Genomic DNA, 22479 nt, shown 5'->3' with positions numbered 1-22479 from the left:
ATAAGTCGAGGGAAGGAAAAGCGTTTGTGCCATCGGTATTAGACGTGGTGGAACAGTTATAGAAAGCCCCAACTAATGTCTCTCTATGGGATATCCTTAGCATCCCAGAGCAGAAGAATCGGTTAAAAGAAGCTCTAGTAGAGGTGGAGAGACTTGCCAACAGGAATGCCGCAAATTCTTCGCAAGCTAATGAGGAAAGATCTGCGACTCCCGCAACGCAATCACGCCTGCCAGTTGTACTAATGAATGACGCCGAACCACCCAAGTACCAAGCGGAGGGTAAGCCTAAACCAAATCCATTCTATTTGGCCCTCATCGTAGGAGACAAGTTTTTGCATAATTCCATGATAGACTCTAGCGCTAGCACCACCGTCATGCCAAAGCAAATTGTCGAAGTTTTGAATATCAAATATGAACCTCTAAGTAGGGGCGTTATACAATTAGACAGAAACAAAGTTCAGACCGTGGGTATTATCAAAAGTCTTCTGCTGACACTGTTCGCATGTCCTAGTGTCATTGTATCCCAGGAGGTAGTAGTCATTGATATCCCCCCTGTTTTCGGCCTTTGCCTCTCCTGCGACTTTATTGCTAAGATAGGAGGTTACCTATCCCTAGATTGGTCCCATCTCATCCTCCGGACCCAACATGGTGCCAAACTCAAAATCCTTTCAGAGCCCCTACATACCGAGCATAAAGTTGATCAAGCTATGATCAACTCCGAGCCAACCCATACCTCCATCTCTAATGAGGAGAGAAAAAATGTAGAGCTTCTAGAGGATGAAGAGGTGACTGGTGAAATTACACCAGAACAAGAAGTCTTCCTTAACGAGTTCATAAATTCTGATCCATATGTCAACTACCATGCTACGGGTCTTGGTACCTATTGTATTTTTTATGAGGATCGGATTATTCCAAAATTGATTAAAGAACCACTAACTAAGGAAGAATGGTCTTCTGTGCTCTAGACCTTGCACTTTGATGGTGCCAGATACAAAGTGGGTTCAGGCGCTAGAGTTTGCCTTACATCGCCCTCTGGCAAACAAGTCCTGAGATCTTTCCGCCTGCAGTTTGCTTGCTCGAACAACAAAGCGGAGTATGAGGGACTAATTCAAAGCCTGAGCTTAGCAGAGCAGATGGGGATTAAACAATTGAAAGTCTTAGGAGATTCCAGGCTAATAGTGCACCAACTCCGAAGAATCTCAAACGCCAAACATGTCTGCATGAGGTCATATCGCCATAGAATATGGGATTTGATCGAAAGCTTTGATGCTTTCAACATCCAGAGGATTCCCCACAAGGAAAATGTAACTGCTGATCGGATGGCAACTATTGGGTCACAACTCGACCCTGCTACAAATTTGCTTACCAACCCTCAAGCGATCCGCGTGGTCGTTCGACCAACTATTCCAAACAATGACACCCATTGGCAAGTATTTGAAAGTGATGAACAAATTGCTCTGTTCATCCAACACTACGGTGAATTTGCTGATCAAATGCAGCCTAAAGTAAAGGAGGCTTACGAAGATCAAATCATTCAATTGAAGTCCAATAAACTGCCAAATGGATTGATCACCCTTAAGAATCTATTTGATCATGATGATGCTAAAAATGACATACGAAAATTCACAGCTGACAAAGGTGACTACACTCAAATGTCAGTGGGAAATGGGAGAACACTCAAGGTTGGAAAGGAGGTTTCTCCAAAAGACAAAGAAAGGTTGGCTCGCTATTGTGATGAATAGCTTGGCGTGATTGCATGGTCATATGAAGATTTGAATGTTTATAACTCTAGCATCATCCAGCATACCATTGAACTTGTTGATGGTGCCAAGCCAATCCGACAGAAACAAAGGCCTGTTAATCCAAAGTTTGAGACTCTAATAGCGCAAGAATTGAAAAAGTTAATAGAGTCCAAGATTGTTTATCCCATTAAGCGCAGTACATGGGTATCAAATTTGGTACCAGTCGGGAAGAAGAGTGGAGATATCCGACTCTGTCTGGATTTTCGTAACTTAAATCAAGCATCTCTAAAAGATCACTACCCTTTGCTACCAATGGAACGGTCCTTAAGCACTATGGCTGGGTCCGAAATGATCTCAATATTGGATGGATTCTTGGGCTATAACCAAGTGTTAGTCAAGCCAGAAGACCAACATAAGACCACGTTCACCACCAAATGGAGAACGTTTTCTTACCAGAAAATGTCATTTGAATTGTCAAACGCGAGTGCGACCTTTCAGAGGGCCATGGATTTGGCTTTTAAGGAGTTGATCAACAAAATCATCCTTATCTACTTGGATGATTTGATTGTGTTCTCAAAACACAAGGAAGATCATTTTGATCATCTTGAGCTAGTCTTCCAAAAGTGCTTGGAATTTGATATTTCCTTGAACCCAAAGAACTGTATCTTTGGAGTCCCGCAAGGGAAATTGATGGGGCATGTAGTGTCTAAAGGAGGAGTCTTGATTGATCCCAATCGTGTGAAAGCAATAAATGAGCTCCCTCTTCCTATCAACAAGAAAGGTGTTCAGTCGTTCCTGGGCAAGGTTAATTTTGTTAGCCGTTTCATCTCTGACTTCGCCGGAATGATAAGGCCTACCACACTTATGCTCAAGAAGGACACGCATTTTAAATGGACCCCTAAAGCAAAGGAGGCATTCGAGAAAATCGAAGACGCCATTTCATCAGCCCCAGTCCTTTCAAATCCCGACATGTCCAAGGATTTCATAATGTATGTCTTCTCCAACAATTACAGCATTGTCGTGGTTTTAACCCAGAAGGATGCAGATCAAAAGGGTGAACATCCAATAGCCTTCCATTCCAAAACACTAAAAGAATATGAGGCTAACTACAACTTTGTTGAGAAGCAAGCCCTGGCCATTGTCGAAGGCCTTAAAAAATTCCGACATTTCATTGCCTGTAACAAAACTACTATATATGTCTCTCATCCTTCAATCCGAGAGTATATAATGGAAGGCGACATTACGGAAAAAAGAGCTAACTAGATTACCAAAATCCTAGAGTATCACACCTACTAAGGTAATCCACGAAAAAGGCCTCTGCGAATAGATAGCCCAGGAGTCAATCCCTCAAGAAGCAGAGATTATTGCGGGGGAAGTCGTGATGGCCACCTACGAGCTAACGAAAGCATGTTGGGTCGCGGACCGAAAGCATTTCATGATGACTGGGATCTTCCCAGCTCACATTTCCCCTGAAAAGAGGAGGTTCTACAGAATGCAAAATAGCAGATACCGCTTGGTCAAAGGGGTTCTTTTCAAAAGAAATTTTGATGGAATTTTACTCCGCTGTGTGGACAAAGATCAAGCCCATAAGATCTTGCATGAATTCCCTCATGGACTCTCAAGAGGCCACTATTCAGCACAAACTACTATCATTAAGATCACCCGAGATGGGTATTTTTGGCCCTCAATGTTTATAGATGCACATGCTCTAGTAAGGAAATGCAAGGAATGCCAATATTACAGTGGTAGACGCAAGAATGCAGCAATGTCACTTAGACCAATAGTGGTCGAAGAGCCATTCGCTCAGTGGGGTCTGGATTTCATAGGGATGGTTAATCCGCCAAGCTCAGCTTGGACACAAATGGATCCTCACTGCTACTAATTACTTCACCAGATGGTCTGAAGCTGTACCCCTAAAAAATGCAACAGAAGCAGAAATCCTAGCGTTTCTAGAGAAGCTAGTATGCTGGTATGGCCCGTTGAAGACCATAATATCAGATAATGCGCGAGCATTCACAGGTTCCCGAGTAACCCATTTGCTCTCAACCAAGGTATTTACCTAAAAACTTCCTCAAACTATTATCCACAGGGAAATGGCTTGGTTGAGTCCACTAACAAGAACCTAATAAGACTCATCAAAAGGATCGGGTCCGACTACAAAAGGGAGTGGCATCATCACCTGAGAAGCGCATTATGGGCAAACCAGATCACACCTAAGCAAATCCTCAAGAACTCTCCGTACAAGCCGGTTGACGATAAAGACGCCTTATTCCTTATATCAATGGAAATCCCCACCTTACAGCTCCTCAAATCCATTGAAGTGGAGGAAAATGAGCCTATGAAAGTAAGGTTAGCAGAACTCATGGAATTACAGGAGGCAAGAGAAGCGGTGTTTAAGTCGCTTCAAAACCGCCAACAAACTTTCAAGAGGTGGTTTGATGGTAAGAAGAGTTATGACCCAGGATTCAAGCAAGGAGATCTTGTCTTGAAATATAATGAGAGGGCAGCTAGGCCAGGTCAGCATGCGAAATTTGATGGCTTATGGGAGGGACCTTTCCGCATAACCAATTGAAAGGGGTTTAATGCATTCAACCTTGAAAACATGCAAGGAGAGTCCCTCGAAATCCCGGTTAACAGGTTTCACCTTAAACCTTTCTACTAAAGCATTTGCATTCCCATGTAAATAGTGTATTTTTAGTGTGCCCTTATTTATTTAATTATGATTCTTCATGCATTGTAAGGAACAAAAGTAAGCCATAAGATACGCTATGAACAAGCAAAAGAGAGTCATTATATTATATAGTAGTATCTTTTTGTACAATAAAGGCTCGTAGCCTGTAAGTTTGTCAAAGTAGGGTGGTAGGTTGTTGAAGCAGGATATGCAGTTCTTCAGTCATCCTCTTCGTCCTCTTCCTCTTCCACAAGGAATTCAGAGTCACCGTCTTCATCATCTTCTTCCTCCATCCATTCGTAGCCTGAGTCGTTGTCTGACTCCTAGAATATTGAGACATGCACCAGATGTGGAAGGATGTGTGGTGTCAAGATCCGCAAGAAGATATAGTCCCGAAAATCGGTGTACCAAGTTGTGCCAACCAGAGCAAGCACTATCATATGGATTCGGAGGAGAAACTCAGCAGCATGCTCTACACGAAAGCAATGAGCAGACAACGACATAGTCTTTAAACCGCCTATAAGCGGATACCAATCCACATCTTCTCCGAAGACTATGAAGCGTTGCAAGTCCGAGGCCAAGGGCAAACCTTTGAAAGGAACAAAATATTGAACTACGTCCTCAAGACCACCCAAATACTCTAATGGGAAGAGTGTCTAAGTCAACTCCATCACCAGATAATCATTTGTCCCAGCATCCAGCAATGAAGCCACGAAGCGTGAGCAAATGTCGATGTTGACACGGTACCTATCTACATCATCGATAAAGTCCTCCCCAAGCACCTCTTTGATAGCAGCAATAATCAAAGGGCTTTTTCGTTGCATCATACTCTACAACCTTTGGTTTGAAATGTTTCCTAGGAAATCGACTTGCACCTTGCTGTCGGTGAGCCTAACAGGAGTATCCATAATTCTAGAAACTTCGCCATTAAGCCAACTACTATGCAAAAGGATGTCTGAAAAGACATATTTATAGCTGATTTCCAACCTTGAGTAATAAATAAAAATTAAAGCCAATGCCCTCGATCTTCGATGTGGCTATCCTTTCTCGTTACTCACGCAAGTGAATGAAGTTGGGCCTAAGAATTGCGTGTCTTGTTTAGGGCCTCGAAAGGAGAATTAGCATACTCAAACGCCACGCGTATCTTCAAGTACATCTTGCCCAAACCCAGTAAACTGCAGGACTTTTTTGGCTTGTGTTAGCTTTGCTGGCCGCGAATGGTCTCCTTAATGAGATCTGTCCTGACAAACGGATCATCTCAAGTGGATCGAAATGACAGCATAGTGGGCTAATATCTTTTCAAAAACACAAATGGCGGCGTTTCTTCACATTTTAGCATTAATGTCACTTGGAAAATGAGGTGGCATACGTGCCGACAAACATCTATCATAAATGTACCCTTTTCGCACACAAATATAGGCATGTGATGCATTTAAGGAAGCCTCAAAAGTGCATGCAAGATATTCATTTTGCATCTCAAGCGCCAAAGTCCTCCAAAAGTGTCAGGAAGCTTGTCTGTAGAAAAATGGAGATGGAAGCAAAGGACCTCTAATCCTTCCCAGGGCGAGATGTGGGTGGATGTGTACGAAGAAATCTCATATGCGTCTCATGCTATGCCCCCGAGACCGGATTACCCCAAAACTAAGCCCAAGTTGAAGACGCACAACCGCAACCCCATGGCGGTAATCGACTCATTTGAAGATGTTGTTGAGCCGGACCTGCACAAATAGCGAAAAGGTCTTAGGGAGGCCGCCAACACAAGAATGTCAAACCATAGGAATGAACCGCAGTCTACGGCATTTAAATTCTGGAATAGCGGCATCCCCCAATTCTTGGTCCCCATGGTTCCACATTGTCCAGAATTTGTTGCAACGTGCGTAGATAGATTTGTGCCAGACCCTACTTCAATACAGGGCTCTTCTTTGCAGGTTATCATAACCCCAGACGCTATTAGAGACATGTTGCGTTGCCCCAGAATTCACATCACAAAGATTTTTGACAAAGATGCTATGGAAGATTATTGGTACTCCAGGCGAGACATCGTCCCCTTTTGTCAAACCACGCTAAACCGGAGTTCAATGGTTGAACCTCCCACGCTCCCAGTACACTACAATGACCTAAAGCAAGATGACCTTAAGGACATCACCTCTACCATTGCGTTCCTGTGCGGTCATGACAGTGACCAAGAGATCTCAGCTCCCATGATGGGATTTCTTTTCAAATGCTGGAAACAGAAAGAGCCATTTCATTTTGACTTCTTTGTATTGATAGCCAAAGAAATGATAAGGCAATTGGCCGAGTTTGAGCAATCGCGACGATTCAGGTTTGCCTCGTTCTTAGTTCATATGTTTGTACACCAGAATTGCCCTTTCTTTAGTCAGTACATGCGATTGGCTACCCATGATGAGCAAAGAAACAGGATGCATGTGTCTGCCTAGACACCCATCTTGTCAGCCACCTATGACGCATATCAGTTTTCAAATTGTTTCCTGGCTCCCATCTTTCAAGATTTTGGTATTATTCCTCAAGAGCTGCTTGCCCAATTTTCCCAAATTCAGGTGAATTGGATGAGTAACGAACGCCCCCGCTGTGACTAGTTCTTGGGTAGAGATTTTTCTTTTGTCCAGGTACATGGCTTTTTTGAGGAACCATTCGGCCTACCTACATGTCACTGAAAGAACCTTGGCCCTTGAAATATTCAGGTTGCTGGTGGAAGTTGAGAAGGCTACAGGGTAGGGAAGCATGATACGTCAATAACTGAAGACCACAAGGGTATTGGCCCCATCATTCTTGAACGGAAGAGTATCGCGGAGAAGGTCTTGACCTCCAAGCTGGTGCAGCTCGGCTTGGTAGTGATTGACGATGTATGGAGTTATGACCCAGATGGGTGCCTGTCCAACAAATATAGAAGAAATGATATTAAGCATGTGCCACGGAGCTCGTGGGAAAGCTGCACCAATCCTCCAGTGAATGACCCAAGCCTCTATATCGATCCTAGTGATTTTCCCGTAGTTGAACGCCCCCCATGGTTGAGTTTTTACACTCCCGCACAAAGGCATAACCTGGCTAAGCCTATTCCCCAGAATAGGCTGCGGACCATGAAAGACGATTTTTGGCCTAGAAAGAAGAGAGCATTTCTGGATCTACCGTCAAGAAACTCAACAACCCAAGCTAACATGGGCAACACTCCCTTGGATAGGTATTTCGAGGATGAATAGCAAAAGCATGGTGATGATGAGGAAGAGGCGAGTGATGAATCCCCATGTAATGACTCATCTCCCGAGGAGGCTCAACAACAAGAAGTGGAGATTGTAAGTGTAGAGGAGCAAGGTGCTAAGGCAAACATTTTAGTCCCTTTCGCCAGCTCAATTCGAAAACCGTGCTCCCAATCTTCAAAAAGACCAGCTGATAAGCAAATCTCAGACCCCCCATCCACAAAGAAACAATACATAGGTTCTGCAAAGAAGGGTTCATCTTATCGAGTTCCTGTGTTTCCTCCCGCCTCCCAGCAAGCGGTGACTTCTACGGTTCAGATATGCACTACTCCTTCCCTCCTCTCTTCTCAGTCTTTAGTTTCCTCAATGCCCCAAGTTACACCCATGTCTGCTCAAGTCCCTACTGCTCTTACATTGGCACCCGCCAGATCACTGGTTGAGCCTTAAGTTGCATCGTTGCAGGCCACTTCCTCATTCCCTGCCCCTAATGTCATTTTCCATGCAACGTTCTTCCCGCAGACTTCCACTACAACCTCTGTTGTGCGTGTGCTAGGTTTTGGAGAGTCCACTCCTCCCCCCAATGTCGGTTCAGACTCCGTTGATCTAGCTTTTTCAAGAGCATCTCCCTTTGTACCATTGTTCTCCCCGACCACGCTTGCCCAGCCCATTCAAACAATGTTTGGTGGCTCCATTTCCTCTTTTCCCTATGTTGTTCCTCCTAGTTCAGCGTTTGTGGGTCAAGCTATTTCCACAACGGATACTTATTATCAGCAAGTCACCTACTCTAAGACTGTGCGTCTTAATCGGGCTAACAAGAGGAAGGAGAAGGATGGACAGAAGCTAGCCCAACCACATGTGCAGACACATTTCAGCGAGGAAAATCAAAGTCTCTTCTTTGCAACCGTGTTCCCAAAGGTCAACAAGCCGGAGGCCCAAATGAAGCTAGATGATTACTCCCTACATGCTATCGGGGTTGATCTCATGAACGCTACTCCAATGGATAAGGTGGAAATGATGGAAGAAACTTTGAAGGCCATATCTTCAGATTTCATCAAAAAGAGTCGTCGTCTGGACAAGATGCAAGAAGAGCTCAATCACCTCAGAAAATCCTTGGACCGTCAAAGGAAGGAGGGCAAACCTAGAAGTGCTGAAATCAACCGTTTGCAAGGCTTGTTAGCTAAAGGAAATTTTGAAAAGGAAAAGTTGCAAGCCGCCCTAAATAATGTGGGCTCTCAATTGAAGGGGCAAAAGGTGACAAGGAATGTAGCACTGAAGGAATTGCAAGAGAAAGAACAAGAAGTGCAGCAACTGAAAGCAACTTCTAGAGATGCTTTCCAAATTCAAGCTCAGCTATGGGAAGAGGTTCCCCTAAAAGAAGAATATGCTCAATATTTGAGCAATGCGCAGGTCACTCTTTCTGAGGAAAGAGAGAAGTTTGAAACAACCACGCGCGAAATGCAGAGTAGCCTAGAGCAAACTGAGAAGGAACTCCAGAATGCAAAAGGATTATTACAGCAAGAGCAAGATCGCATAGCGCAACTTCAAGAAGCTTTTCAGGATAGAGGCACCAAGATCCTCACTTTGGAGCATCAAGCCACATGTGAACAGGATAAAAATAAAGATATACATCATGAGATAAGAGCGAAGGACGATGAAATCGCGCGCTTATCTCAACTTCCCCCGCCTTTGGAAGTTCCTCAAGATCTCTTCCCGGTTGTGGAAGCATTGTATGTTTCTCATTGGGAGAAGATTAAGCAGCATTGCCCTTTGCTGCAACCCGTGTTGAGGTTCCTAGGTGAAGCACAGTCTCTTTGTGCTGGAGCAGGCGTTCTCATTGACAAAGTTACGCTCTTAATTGGTCCTAAGCTCCCCATAGCCCAAAGGTTGATTGAGTGGCTATATGCCGCTTCTAATGAAGATTTGATAGTAAAGGGAGTTGCAAATCATAAGCAATTGATCAGGAGGGCCAATCTTTTCATCAATCATCACAAGGCACCATGCAAGCGTCAGCAGCACTTAATTTATTGAGGATTTCGGTTCCAGATATCAAGCAACATGTAGAGAAATTTGTGTACCTTGGCCTGCCCTCGCCTTTTCCTACAGATGACTCTATTTTGGGCATTGAGCAAGTTATGAGCCAAATTGAGCAGCTGCAGCAAGATCGAACTTTCCTACAGCACCTCAATAGTCCTATTTCAGTAGAGGAAGTCAAGCAGCTTTTGCACCCCCTGGCTCAGCTCTATGCACTTCTACAGATGGTCCATTAAGAACCAGCAAGCTTGCCATTTGATGAAGTTATCCGTTTGGACCAAAGTTGCCAGATCCTGGAAGCTTAGGTGTTGCCCTCTGAAGACGATAGGATTCCGTTGCAGCAGGTCTCTGATCTACTTTTACCAATTCAAGCTTAAAGTCTGGTTTCTGAACCAGCAATTTCGGGTCCTAGCCCTAGCATTCCGCAGGCAGAATTCCCCATTTAGTCGTCAGAAATGTTAATATTCTTTCGAATTTGTTCGCAAGCGGCATTTTGGTTAAGTGTTTAGCATCTTCCTTTGCTTTTCGGCCCGCTCTTCCATTCGTTCGTGCATGCCACGTGGTGTCACGGCGCTTCTCTATGCGGCTCGCCTTTCTCGCCTTGTGTTGACAAAACGCAGAGCTGCCGCGTGGCACAGGTTTTTTCCTCGGCGTAGGTTTTCCCGGCCCCACCATTCTCCGTGTGCTAGCAGTGACACTTGGCGTCTTCGCGCTTCACGTCCCAGTCCCCTTTTTGCGCTCGACTTTGAGCCTCCTCCGAGTAGCCTCATGTCCCTTCAATGATTCATAAGCCAGAATGTTGTTGGTGTCGTGGTTTTCTTGTTTTGGCAGGTGCAGAGGTCACTATGATGCAGTTAGCATAATGACATCGAAAGGTCATTTTTGCCTTATTGATTGCACGCGTCTCTATGGACGCCACTCAAGGATATTCTTGATAGGGAGCAGTTGCTAGGATTTTTCTTGTGCTTTCCTGATGTTGAAGGCCGAGGGCTATTTATTGGCCTTCCCTTTGTTGTTTTAAGGTTTCAAACTTTGAGAAAAGATTATTAGACTTTGGTTCTGTGAAGCAAGCCTTTATGTTAATTATCTTTTGTGGATGATAAACATATCAAACTATGCCTATGGCCTTTATGGTTATTTTTGTTTGAAGCTTAATAGATTAGCTTTTGTGCTTTGTTCTAATTCAGTAACTTCTATGATATATGCTGTGAGACTATGGATTAAACTGTCATTTAACTTGTTATCTGTCAGATGAATGGTGTATGTCATATTATGTTGAATGAACCTTGTTTGATTATCTTTTCAAATTGTATTGGGCATGTAGATTGTTGAATGGACCTTAAAACTGCAAATACTTGGGTTTTCTGTGCTACAGATGTTCTAAAAAATATTCTAGCGCATCGCCTAATTAGGATAGAAGTTTTTTTTTCTCCCTTTTCTCCCCCCATTGTATGAAGAGTCGGCTTCTCAAACCAGGAGGTTATTCAATGAACTTCGTGCAAAGGTCCCCCATCACTGAATTTGCCATAGGGTTGTTAGCCTTTAATGCAAAATTAGTAGTCAACAGGCACAGGATAATTTTGTCCTGAATATCATCAAGGTTGTCCCACGCTTCTGCCATGCTTGCGATTCTGGAGAACAAAAAGGAAGTCTATCCATATGTTAAAATCAATTTGTCCACAAATGTGGCCGCTTCTTCTCTTTTACTCGCCATCCATTCTTTAGCCTCTCTTGCTGTCACGTTTTCTTCTTCAAATTTCCACTTGCTTCTTGCGAAGGATTCAAAAGTGGAGGAGTTGTTGCATTGTCTTGATTAAGTGGCTTGGTCAAGTGTTGAATATATTCCTTTAGGCACTCGATTTCTTTCTTGTATTCTCTTTTCTTTCCTATCTCCTTGTCCAATCTCACCTTCATGAAAATGGCAGAATTGTCTAAGTCCTCAACCTCTTGACCTTTTATAGTTGGTCCCAAGTCAGTAGTGGTGATTGTATACTCGTGAGGAGTAATATCTTCCTTTGCCTTGTTCACTTTTGGCATAGCAATTTGCACTAAGCGGTAGCCGGTTTCATCTCTCTAGATTGTGGAAAATCTCTTGGCTGGCTTCTTGACTACCACCTTTCCTAATCTGGCGAAGACATCGGTCGTGTCGTCCTCCTCTTCTTGAACTTCTACTGGTACTTTTATCTCCATTCTTTCTCTTAACCAATCAGAAATCGTAGGCTGCTCAATGCCTTCCTCTTCCTGATTGCTCTCTTCACATGGAATATGAACTCCTCTAAGAGCGGAAATCATTCCCTCTCGAAATTCCTCGTCCAAAATATCCATCTCATTTTCTGATTCCAATATCTCCATGCCTGTAGGAGATGGGGGTTCTTCATCTTCCTGTTGGATTGACTCCACATTTCCCTCATGGATTGGAGAAGGGATCTTCATTTCAGCAAATGGTTCATCCTCAATAGTCAATACATTGTTCACATTCCTAGATGCAACAAAATGGGATGGCTCTGATCTTTGCTTCTTCTAAACAGGTCGCTCATTAACAACTCTCTTCCCTTTTGTCTTTGAAGAGCCCTCAACTGCTTCCTTCATTTTCCGGGAGTTAATACTTTCAATCAACTTGGCGCTTTAAGACGCTTCTGCATTTGAAGAATATGATTCCATTTCGCCCATCAAGTTATAAGTAAGAGTCAAATTCCTTCGCCTTAGCCCCTGAATCTGCTGATCGACCACCACTGTGAATACTTAACAACTTGTCGCATCAAGGTGGTTAAATCTCTAGGCTCTGGTTCTGACCATCTTATAGGAAAAAGAGGCATGTTCTCATCAAAGCGCGGCCAAGTGTATTCTCCACCATCCTCTAGTTGATCAGGCACACGAAAAATCTCAATTGTTCTGATCAAGCTTACTAGCAATCTAGACCATAGTCTTTTCCTGATATCATACTCATCTGCAGCATTTGCCCAAAAATCTTCCAAATCAACCCTATGTTTGTACCTCTCTCCATTTACTGATCCAATGTGTATGTGAGGATCGAAATCAGGCCGGGATCGGTAAAATGTGAACGGATACCATTGCATCTCCAATCTGGCACTTTCAGCTGCTTGTGTCATTCTGCAAGACTCCAACATGTTTCCAATGAAAAATGGAAAGGAAATGGCTGCCTTCTTCTTTGTTCTTTGAAAGCATTGATATGTTTCCAATTGTCTAAGGACTTCAAGTAAAATCATTCAATTAGTGGGGTAGATCGGAAGTCAATAAGGACATCCGGTAAATCCCTGGACTCTTATGTATGTAAATCTTGGATACTAGACAAACCAGGATCCATACTTGCTTACCAAACTCTTGGCTTCCTTAGTAAGCCTTTGATGAGTTCCTCCTTGCAATGTCCTGGTGATGTACATCAGAAATGCATCATTACCTGTTTGAAGTGGGCCTTTTATGTAAGTTGTAGCTACGGATAGCAGTCATAGGACTTAAATTCATTCTCGTCATTGCCTACCATGCCTTTGCAAATCAGTCCCGTATATCTGTAGTTTCTTGCCAGTAGGTAGACAATGTAGAAGCTCATGTAAAAGGACTTCGTCCTTTCAAATTTTTCAGTTGTTCATTCAAGTTGTCGCTAACTATCCTAGACCAATTGAACATTCTGACTCCAAAGGTGATCTCGTTGATTAAATAGTACATCCATGTTTCAAATGGTGCACCCTGAGGGCTGCCCATTACTCTATTCAGCAATAAAATGATATCACCATAGTTCTCCTTGAAGTCAGTACAAAGTAATTTCTTTGGTACTCTCTTGAGGGTGGGCCTTGGCTTCTCAAGCCACAACTTGTTAACATTTGTTCAGCAAAGCTCAAGCTGGTCCTCATAAATTTTTCTGGTTTCTTCTTTAGTTTTATAGGAAGTTTGGTTGTAATTTGGTATCCCAAATGCTTTTTGAATAGCCAACTCTCTGAGATGAGCCAATACTCTTCCATCTAGTGCAGTAATTTGTCTTTCTTGTGAGTTGTAGTGTATGGCACATTCAATCATATGTTCAGCACATTCCATAGATGGTGGAAATCCAGCTGCTTGGACCATGCCATTTCTCATCATCCGACGAGCAATAGGTGTTGGCAAGAGTCCAACTTGCCCATACATTCTCCTCTTGAAATCTTTGAAGTCCACGTGCCCGAGGTTGGTGTCTATAACATTTTTTCATTTGGAATTAATTTTTGACTCCAACTGCAATCCTTTATTGGCGAACTTCATCTGGATTTTTCTTGAAGGTCCTCCTTTGGTGGTCATAAACCTGCAATAAACATGAAAAATTTGACATTACTTTTCGAGAAAAATTTAAGATTCTAACTCTGATTTTTGGACCTTTTGCTTGAAAATTTCACTCAGCCTGTCAAAAAGATAATTTTTTGTGAAAAATGGAAGAATTTGGCCTAAAACTTAGTAAATTTTGCAAGAATAAGTGATTATGACAGAAGACGGATGAAAGAAATCAGTCAAACTCAGATTTTGAACCTTTGAAAATACTTTTGAGTGGATTTCTTGACAAAAAATCTGTCTTTACTTCTGGAACTTTCTTGGTAAATTTCTTCTTTGCTCAGAAAATTTACTATCTCTTTCGAAAATCTTCCTTCAAAAATCTCTCTTTTTAACCTTCGGAGAGCAAAACCTTTCGTAATCAAACTTTGGAAAGAATGAATTGAAAAAGACAAGTTAAACTTGATATAAAGTTGAAGAGTTTGATGATTTTAGCAACTTCATGTTTTTCTCTTAGATTCATCGAACCTAGTCTCTTCCAAAATAGAAACTTAATCTTAATTGAAAATTTTCGAAAGAAAGTTTCTAATTTTCACCTTGGCGCCGCCTTTCACTTAGCCAAAATATCTTCTTTTTGAACGAGTTCGCATGGAATCTTCTAGATTCTTCTAGTTTTGTTTGAAAATAATTCTAAGTGTTTGAACTTTCAAAAATTTGTAAAAATATTCAAAAATGTTCCAAAGTGTTAAGTTTATTTTTCCAACTTCAAGCTTGGTCATCTTCATCTCACCCATGGCGAACTTACTCTCTCCCATGCCATTTTCTCTTGCTTGAGTGGACTTTGTATTCTTTATGCCATGTTTGTGCTAGGTCGGACTTTGGCAATGTCATGCCACTTTGTGGTGGACTTCATGACTTGAAAGCCAATATGCATGGCGGACTTGGTAGCTGCTTAGACTTTCTTATCTCCCCTTGGGCAGACGTCACCCTGTGTTGGACATTGTTTGCTTGCTCTTACTCATTGCGGATTTCATGTTTGATTGGACACTTCGGCAAAATGGCAAGGCGGACTTGGTAGATGTTGTGCCACTTATGCACGTGCTAGGGCGGAGTTTACCTTCTGCATGCCATCTTACTTATTGCTTTGGGCGGACTTCATCATTAGCATGCCAAAAGGTGGGCGGACTTGGTGAATTCCATGCCATGGCGGACTTTGTCTTTTCCTTGCCATTGTGCATATGCTAGGGCAGACTTTGCAGCTTGCAAGCCAAGTGTGCATGTTGGACTTGATAGCTGTTTAGACTTTCTTCTTTCGCCTTGGGCGAACTTTACCAACCTCATGCCATTCCCTACCTTGGACGGACTTTGCCAACCTCATGCCATTCCCTACCTTGAGCAGACATGGCTCCTCATTAGCCAACTTGGCATGGCGGACTTAATGATTTCCAGGCCATTTTTGACCAAGGTGGACTTTGCACTTGGTTGGCCACGGTCTTCAAACCATGGTGGACTTGTGGATAGCCTAGACATTGCCTTGCCTAACCTAGGGCAGAGTTCTCTTGACTTTTGACATGGACGACTCCATTGATGGCACACTTTTAACCTGCCTGAGACATGGTCTTCTTTTGCCATGAACACTGATGAATTTTCTCGCTCAACGCTTCATGTTTATCTGGAACGTCTGGAACAAAACCCTATCTAGAGATTTTCCCTTGCTTTTTTGCACTTGAAGACACAAATTTTTTATTTTAAAGATAGGAATGTTGTTGCCATGACCTGAGGGACCCAATCCTAGGTCAACTTTCAAAAAAGCTGAAAAAGGCAAAAAGCAAAAAGCAAAAAAGTAGGCGAAAAAGCAGCTTCCCGAATTGATCCCAAAGTGGCAAAAATCAAAAAAAAACATAAAAACAAAATCCCACAAAAATAGGAAGGTGTCAGAATTGACCCTAAGCAATTGTGTTTTTCATCCTTCGAGCCTTCTAAGGGCTTTGATGGTGTCGAGACACTATTCTGAGCATGATTTCCCGATTTGGCTTGGATGATTTCTGAAAAAACTCTTACTCCAAACTCTCAAAAATAAAGACCTATGATATTGCAATCCTAAGACAAAACCCTAGGAAGCAAACCACTAGGGTTCCCCATTTGCAATGGGGCGATGTGTGAAATGGCCAAATAGGTCACAACAGTTAGTAAGAAGTAATAGCATGAAATTACCAAGAAATTAAGTTTTTTGCCTTCAAAGATTTGGCTAATTTGGGTCCACCTTTTGACATGATAATATGGCTTTCTTAAGCAAAGTGTGCTGATGAGAGCTATACTATCAGTTACAAGTTTTTTTCTCAGCTTTATTGCACGTCTAGGATCCTTAACCCTAAATAAATCTAGAAGAAAAAAAAAACACATTGGACCTAAAAAAGATTTGAACTTTTGTGTAATCATGTTTTTTATAGAGGCACTATAAAGCTGCAACCAAATAAATTCGCTGTTAGATTGTTACATTGATTGGCTGTTAGATGGTTATATGGATTGGTTGTTACATTGTTACATGGATTGGCTGTTAGATGGTTATATGGATTGGCTGTTAGATTGTTACATGGATTGGCTGTTAAATTACTAAATGATGACATATTCCATGACCCATAGAGCTGCTATTTTTTGTATGTTCTCTCTATATTTGTCCATCTTAATATATTGGCTATGCCATAGGACAGAAATACCTATATTTTGGACATGCTGCTGATTAAAGTGGTTATTTATTACATAAGTCTGTTATGGATCTTTGCACAATGTGCAAGGAACATAATGTACATTTTCTTTTCCAAATTTAATCTAAATGCTCAACTTTTTCAAGAAAAAAAAATCTGAGAATTGAAGATACGAATGTTTGCAAAGAGCATGGACAGAAAACGAGCAGCTTTCTAAGAATTCAATATATTAAGAAACAACCCTACAAGAAGATCCAAGGGAGACATCACACAAAATCCATCTTAACCATATACTTATTTTATAAACCAAATATGAACTCACCCCCCAACATAGTCAAAATCAGAAAAGATGAACGTTCGAGATATATCAAAACCACAAGCAATTATATCTTTGGCATTTTGCCTCGCAAGCCTTTGGCTTTCCTCAACTGTAAGATTCTTCCACATGCACTTCTCATCATCAGTGAGCTGTATCACAAGCGGTACTTTAAATGCATCTTGTAAATACCTGTACAAAATATAAACATTAACAGTAAACAACTTAAACATAATACTTTTAACAATGTTGGATTTAATCAGTGTTTACAACATAACCAATTTGACATTAACTTCAATTTGATAGCAATCTAGAATAATGAGGATATGAAATGTGTACTTTGTAAACATAAATGGAATTAGATGTCCCAGATGCAAAGCTTCTGATGATGGTCCTCTGCCTGTATAAAGGTAGAAATTTTCCCCTTTCTCAAAGGCATCAAGAATTTTATCAAACTCCCTGTACATGTGATGAAAACAAAGGTCCACAGAAGTTAAAATAAATTAATAGTCGAAATCCCAAGAAACTTCTATACAAAAAAATTTCTCGTTTCATTGATTATCAAGTGTGTTTTAAGTCCATGTGCTGCCACCTTTGCTACAAAGAATCCCCATATGATTAACAAGAAAGCTGCAACTAGAACATAAACAACAGAATTGCAATTAATTATAAATTTACAACATGATTTAAATAAACAAATTTTGGTGTGGTAATCAAATTAACATTTTACCATCGCTTTTTCACCATCAAGGAATGGTGCTGAGCAAGGGAAATGTGCATTGCAGAGAGTAGAGGACACAGAATTCTGGTGCAAAGATTCTAGCTGTAGATGGCTCTCAGGAGGCCACCGAGCAATGGGAGGACTATTGTTTAAGCAAGGAATGGAGACACTGCCAGAGGTAGGAAAGCAATGAATCGTGCAAATGGCTGTGGGTAATGTCAATATTGAGGTTTCGGAGGAGATTGTAGACATTTTGATACCAGATTATTTCCTACACTTAAAAATCGAAAGGCTTAAGAAGCAAGCCATCATTGCAAAGTTCATAGGCATTTAGCCAGCAATGGACCATATCAAGCGGTAGGCTTCTCACACTTGGGTCAGGATGGTTCCTGAAATTCATTTCTTGGCATTAGGGTTATTTCAATTTGTATTCTAGTCTGATCTTGACAGGGACAAAGTCCTCAAATGGGGGCCGTGGTTTATGAAAAACATAGGCCTCTATGCTAGGGCTTGGACTACAAGTTTCAATCCTTACTCAAAACCAATCAAGGTTGTGCCAATTTGAATTTGAATGCACAAGCTCCCACAAGAACTTAGGAAGGAAGAAGTCTACAGACTCATTGGGAACTCCTTGGGGAAGTATTTGCAATATTCAGCTCCTCAATGGAATAGTATCCCTAACCCCCTTCGCCCAAATTTGTGTGAACCTGGACCTTAGCAAACCTCTCAACCACACCATTCATTTGTTTTCTATCCTGGGAGAGAGGATTTAGCATCTAGACTATGAAAGCCTTCCAATCAGATGCTTTGGATGTGGCTCAATAGGGCATATGGCAAAATTCTGCAATAAAAGGAATAAGGGTGGTGATGTTGTTCCTGCGAAGGGTGCAACTTGCAATGGGCTTCAGTCTCAAGGCAAAGCTACGGAACGGGAGGCAGAGGTATTAACTCCTAACTTCAGGCAGAAGGACGCTGGGAGTGGTTCTATACTTGAGAAGGGAAACCAACTCGGCAAGATCAAGGACTCTATGTAATGTCCCCTATTTAATTTACCTGAAAAGTGGGGACAATTAACTAACACTTTAATCACGGGTGACTACTTTCTGTCATGTCCCCTCCCTGATCGTCATATATACATATCAATTATTATTATTAATTAATATAATAATTAATAACAACTGATTATTTGGAATTTATTTATTTATTAAATATTATTATTTAATTAATATTTATTACTAATAATATTCTTGGAATATTCAAATAAAAAATAAATAAATATTATATTATAAACATAATTTATATGTTATAAATAATAAACATAATTTACATATAATACCTTACAAATATACGTTGGTAATTGAAAGCAAGTAATTGTCAAGCAAAAGACACGCTAGCAACAGCAAATGGTGCGATGCTACTTGGACCCAATGATAATTATTGGAAACAATTAAAAGTGGCTAATTGAATATGAAAACATTAGTGTTCCACGAGGACGCGTCCCCCCCCCCTTTTTGGCCACGTCTCCCAGGAGGAAACGTCTCCGGGATAGGGGGATGGGGACGCAACATCCCCCACCGTGGAGACGTCTCCCCGTCTCTCGAGAGACATGCAGACGTCTCGAGAGAGACGTGCAGACACCCAGACGTCTCCTGTCACCCCACGCCAAATGTAATTAAAAAAGGCAATTTTGATAAAAATGTGACTTTTGGGGGGGTTAAGGGGTAACCCTAATTGAACATGGGCCCCACCCTTTCCCCCAAAACAACACAAAACCATGTTTTTTTTGGATTTCACTCTCATTTTGGAAAACTGGTTTTTTTTCCAGCAAGCTGAAGAGGAGGAAAAACTTGAAGAAGACTGATTGAAGGGGTGAGAAAAGTGATTGCAAGCATGATAGGAGCTAGAAGAAGCAAGAAGAAGACTCTCCTGCATTTTGGAGAGATTTTTCAAGCACAAGGTAGGGTTTTTCAACTTTTTCTTGTTTTTTTTTTAGTTTTATTTTCTAATTTTCATTGTTCTATGCCATTTTCGGATTTTTTTTTCCCTATTCATCTCAAAATGAGATTTGATGTTGAATCTTGAGGGCAAAATGATGTTGAATTTTGCCCTCAAGATTCAACACCAAATCTCATTTTGAGATGAATAGGAAAAAAAATATATTGTTAAACTAGGCTGATTTTATTTTTATTTTTATTTTGTGAAATGCAGTGTCAATTTCACAATGAGCTCCCAAGGCATGAGTGAAGATGACATGGAAATCCATTCTCATAGTGAGAATGATTCAAAATATGAACCTGAAAATGAGGGGGGTGACCATGGGGCTGATCCTGGAGCCCAATCTAGTTCTATGGCGAGTGCACCAGCTAGTACAGGTTGCCCTTCAGAGTTGTTGGCACCGTATGCTAGGGGTCAATTTGATCCTAAGTCTCCTCTAAAACAGTTTGCTTCACGAATATCTGTACAAGGCACATCACATTCAAGTGGGGGAACAAGGAAGTGGAAGTGCAACATTTGTGACACTGAATGGTTCGGTAGCATTAGTAGGGTGAATGCACACTTTCCGTTTTGGAGAGGAAAAGGCGTGAAACATTGTAAGTTTTTGGAGGAAGCTAAAAATATACATTACAGAATTGAGTTTAACAGGCTTTGGGGGGTTCCAGATGACACAAATATTTCAATGCCTACTACTTTGTCTGCTAGGGCAACACTTCAGGGCAACCAGAATCTGCCACATACTTCTCATGCTTCGCAGATAGGAGGAATGATGTTTGAATCTCCATCCACTTCCACTTCTACTACCGCCAGGGCTGGGAAACGTAGGTTGCAGACACCACAGAGCAACCCCATTGCTGATATGTTTAATGTGCAGCTAAGAGATGAGATAGATGAATCCATTGGCAAGTTCTTATTTGCCAATGGCATTCCATTTCATGTTACACGGTCTCCTTATTATAGGGAGATGATGGCTACGGTGGCCAAGGGAGGACCATCTTATGTGCCACCAGGGGAGACGAAAATGAGGACCTCAATCTTGGATAAATGCTATTCCAAGATCAATATTTTGATGGAGAAGATGAAGGCATGTTGGGTGGCATCGGGGTGCAGCATAGTTATGGATGGGTGGACGGACATTAGCCATCATCCACTCATCAAAGTCATGGTTACATGTGCAGAGGGCCCATACTTCCTTAGAGCAGTTGATTGTACAGGGCACCGTAAAGATGTTGATTTCCAGTTTCAAGTCCTTAGGGAGGCTATTGAGGAGGTTGGGCCACAAAATGTGGTCCAAGTAGTGACAGATGCAGCCCATGTGTGTAGAGCAGCAGGGAGACTCATTGAGGCAGCCTATAGACACATTTGGTGGACCCCATGTTGTGTGCATGCCATGAACAATGCACTCAAGGACATGGGGAAGATTGACTGGATTAGAGGAGTGGTCACCGATGCGAGAGATGTGCAGATGTTTATCTACAACCACCACACTTCACATGCACTCTTCAGGACCTTCGCGAAGGAGTTCTTGAAACCAGTTGAGACTAGATATGCATCTTATTTCATTCTCTTGGAGAGAATGATTGAGTTGCAAGAGGCATTGCAACTCATGGTTATGACTAATGAGTGGAATAGGTGGGCTGAGGCCAAGACAGAGCAGGGGAGAAGGGTGAAGGAGATAGTGAAGAGTGATGTGTTTTGGACTGATGCGAAATACATTGTCTCCATCATTTCTCCAGTATTCCAGGTGATCAGATATGGGGGTGGGGATGCACCTAACCTTGGAGAGGTGTATGAGTGCATTGACTCTATGCTTGACCAGATGAGGGTTGTTGTGCGAGTGAAGGACCAATCTCTAACATTCTACAATGAGCAAATCCGGCCTATCATTCAGCGTAGATGAGACAAGTTGAACACTCCTTTGCATATGGCTGCCTTTGCTTTGAATCCTAAGTGGTACAAGGCTAGACCGGGTAGAGTGACACCGATTCAGGATGATGAGGTGAAGGCGGATTTCTTTAGGTGCATAGAGAAGATGTTTGATTCCAGAGATGTCGGCACAATGCGCACTGAGTGGGGAAGATTTGCCACTCTTAGAGGTTATTCAGATGCGGCAAAGACGGATATAGACACTATGGCACAGGAGGACCCACTTTTGTGGTGGAATTGTCATGGCCCGAAATCTTTGACCACCACTCTAGCCATCTGTCTGCTATCCCAGGTTTCCAGTTCTTCAGCTGCTAAGAGGAATTGGTCTACATATAGTTTCATCCACTCTCTTAAGAGGAACAGACTTACCTCTAAGAGAGCAGAGAAGCTTGTGGCTGTACACAGTGCTTTGCGTCTCATGGACCGCAAGACACTTGTGTACAAGGAGAGTCCAGCGGCATGATGGGATGTAGAGCCAGAGGAGCCTTCACAGATTGATGAGGTTGATCCTACCACTTCAGATGCAGGGCTAGTTGGTGTGAGCTTGAGGGACCTTGATCTTCAGGAATCCAAAAGTTCCAATGAGGAGGAGTTCGCAGATGATTAGAGGCCTCCATTAGCTACATTTTGAGTTTTGTCATTTTGTCTTTGACTCGAGTCTCTTTTGTAATGCTATTGCTACACGTATTTGTATTTGGCTACTCATTGTAATGATGAATCATGTAATCATCTTTATTATTATAGACTTTGCAATGGCATCAGATATTCATATTTTCGTTTTCCTTTTTCGATATAATAGAAATCTCCAATTTGACAAATTCATTTGTCAAATTTTATTTAGCATTTAGAAATTACTAATCTAAGTAATCTTGGTATTTCCTATAGTTTCATTTGAAATCTAAT

The 22479-nt window shown here is 41.9% G+C and overlaps 1 protein-coding gene across 2 annotated transcripts in view; it reads right to left on the bottom strand.

Moving 5' to 3' along the window:
• LOC131038366 (tryptophan--tRNA ligase, cytoplasmic) overlaps nt 1-22479 on the bottom strand; it is a 137393-nt gene that overhangs the window by 73979 nt on the left and 40935 nt on the right. For both annotated transcript variants that reach the window (XM_059218300.1, XM_057970777.2), the window contains exons 2-3: nt 17274-17393; nt 16941-17126 (exon numbers count right to left, since the gene is read on the bottom strand). In XM_059218300.1, coding sequence (XP_059074283.1) covers nt 16941-17126; nt 17274-17393 — 306 coding nt within the window. The remainder of the gene's footprint in view (nt 1-16940; nt 17127-17273; nt 17394-22479) is intronic.

The sequence above is a fragment of the Cryptomeria japonica genome, chromosome 3 (genome assembly GCF_030272615.1).
Source record: "Cryptomeria japonica chromosome 3, Sugi_1.0, whole genome shotgun sequence".
NCBI lineage: Eukaryota > Viridiplantae > Streptophyta > Pinopsida > Cupressales > Cupressaceae > Cryptomeria > Cryptomeria japonica.
This window is presented reverse-complemented; position numbering and strand designations above follow the sequence as displayed.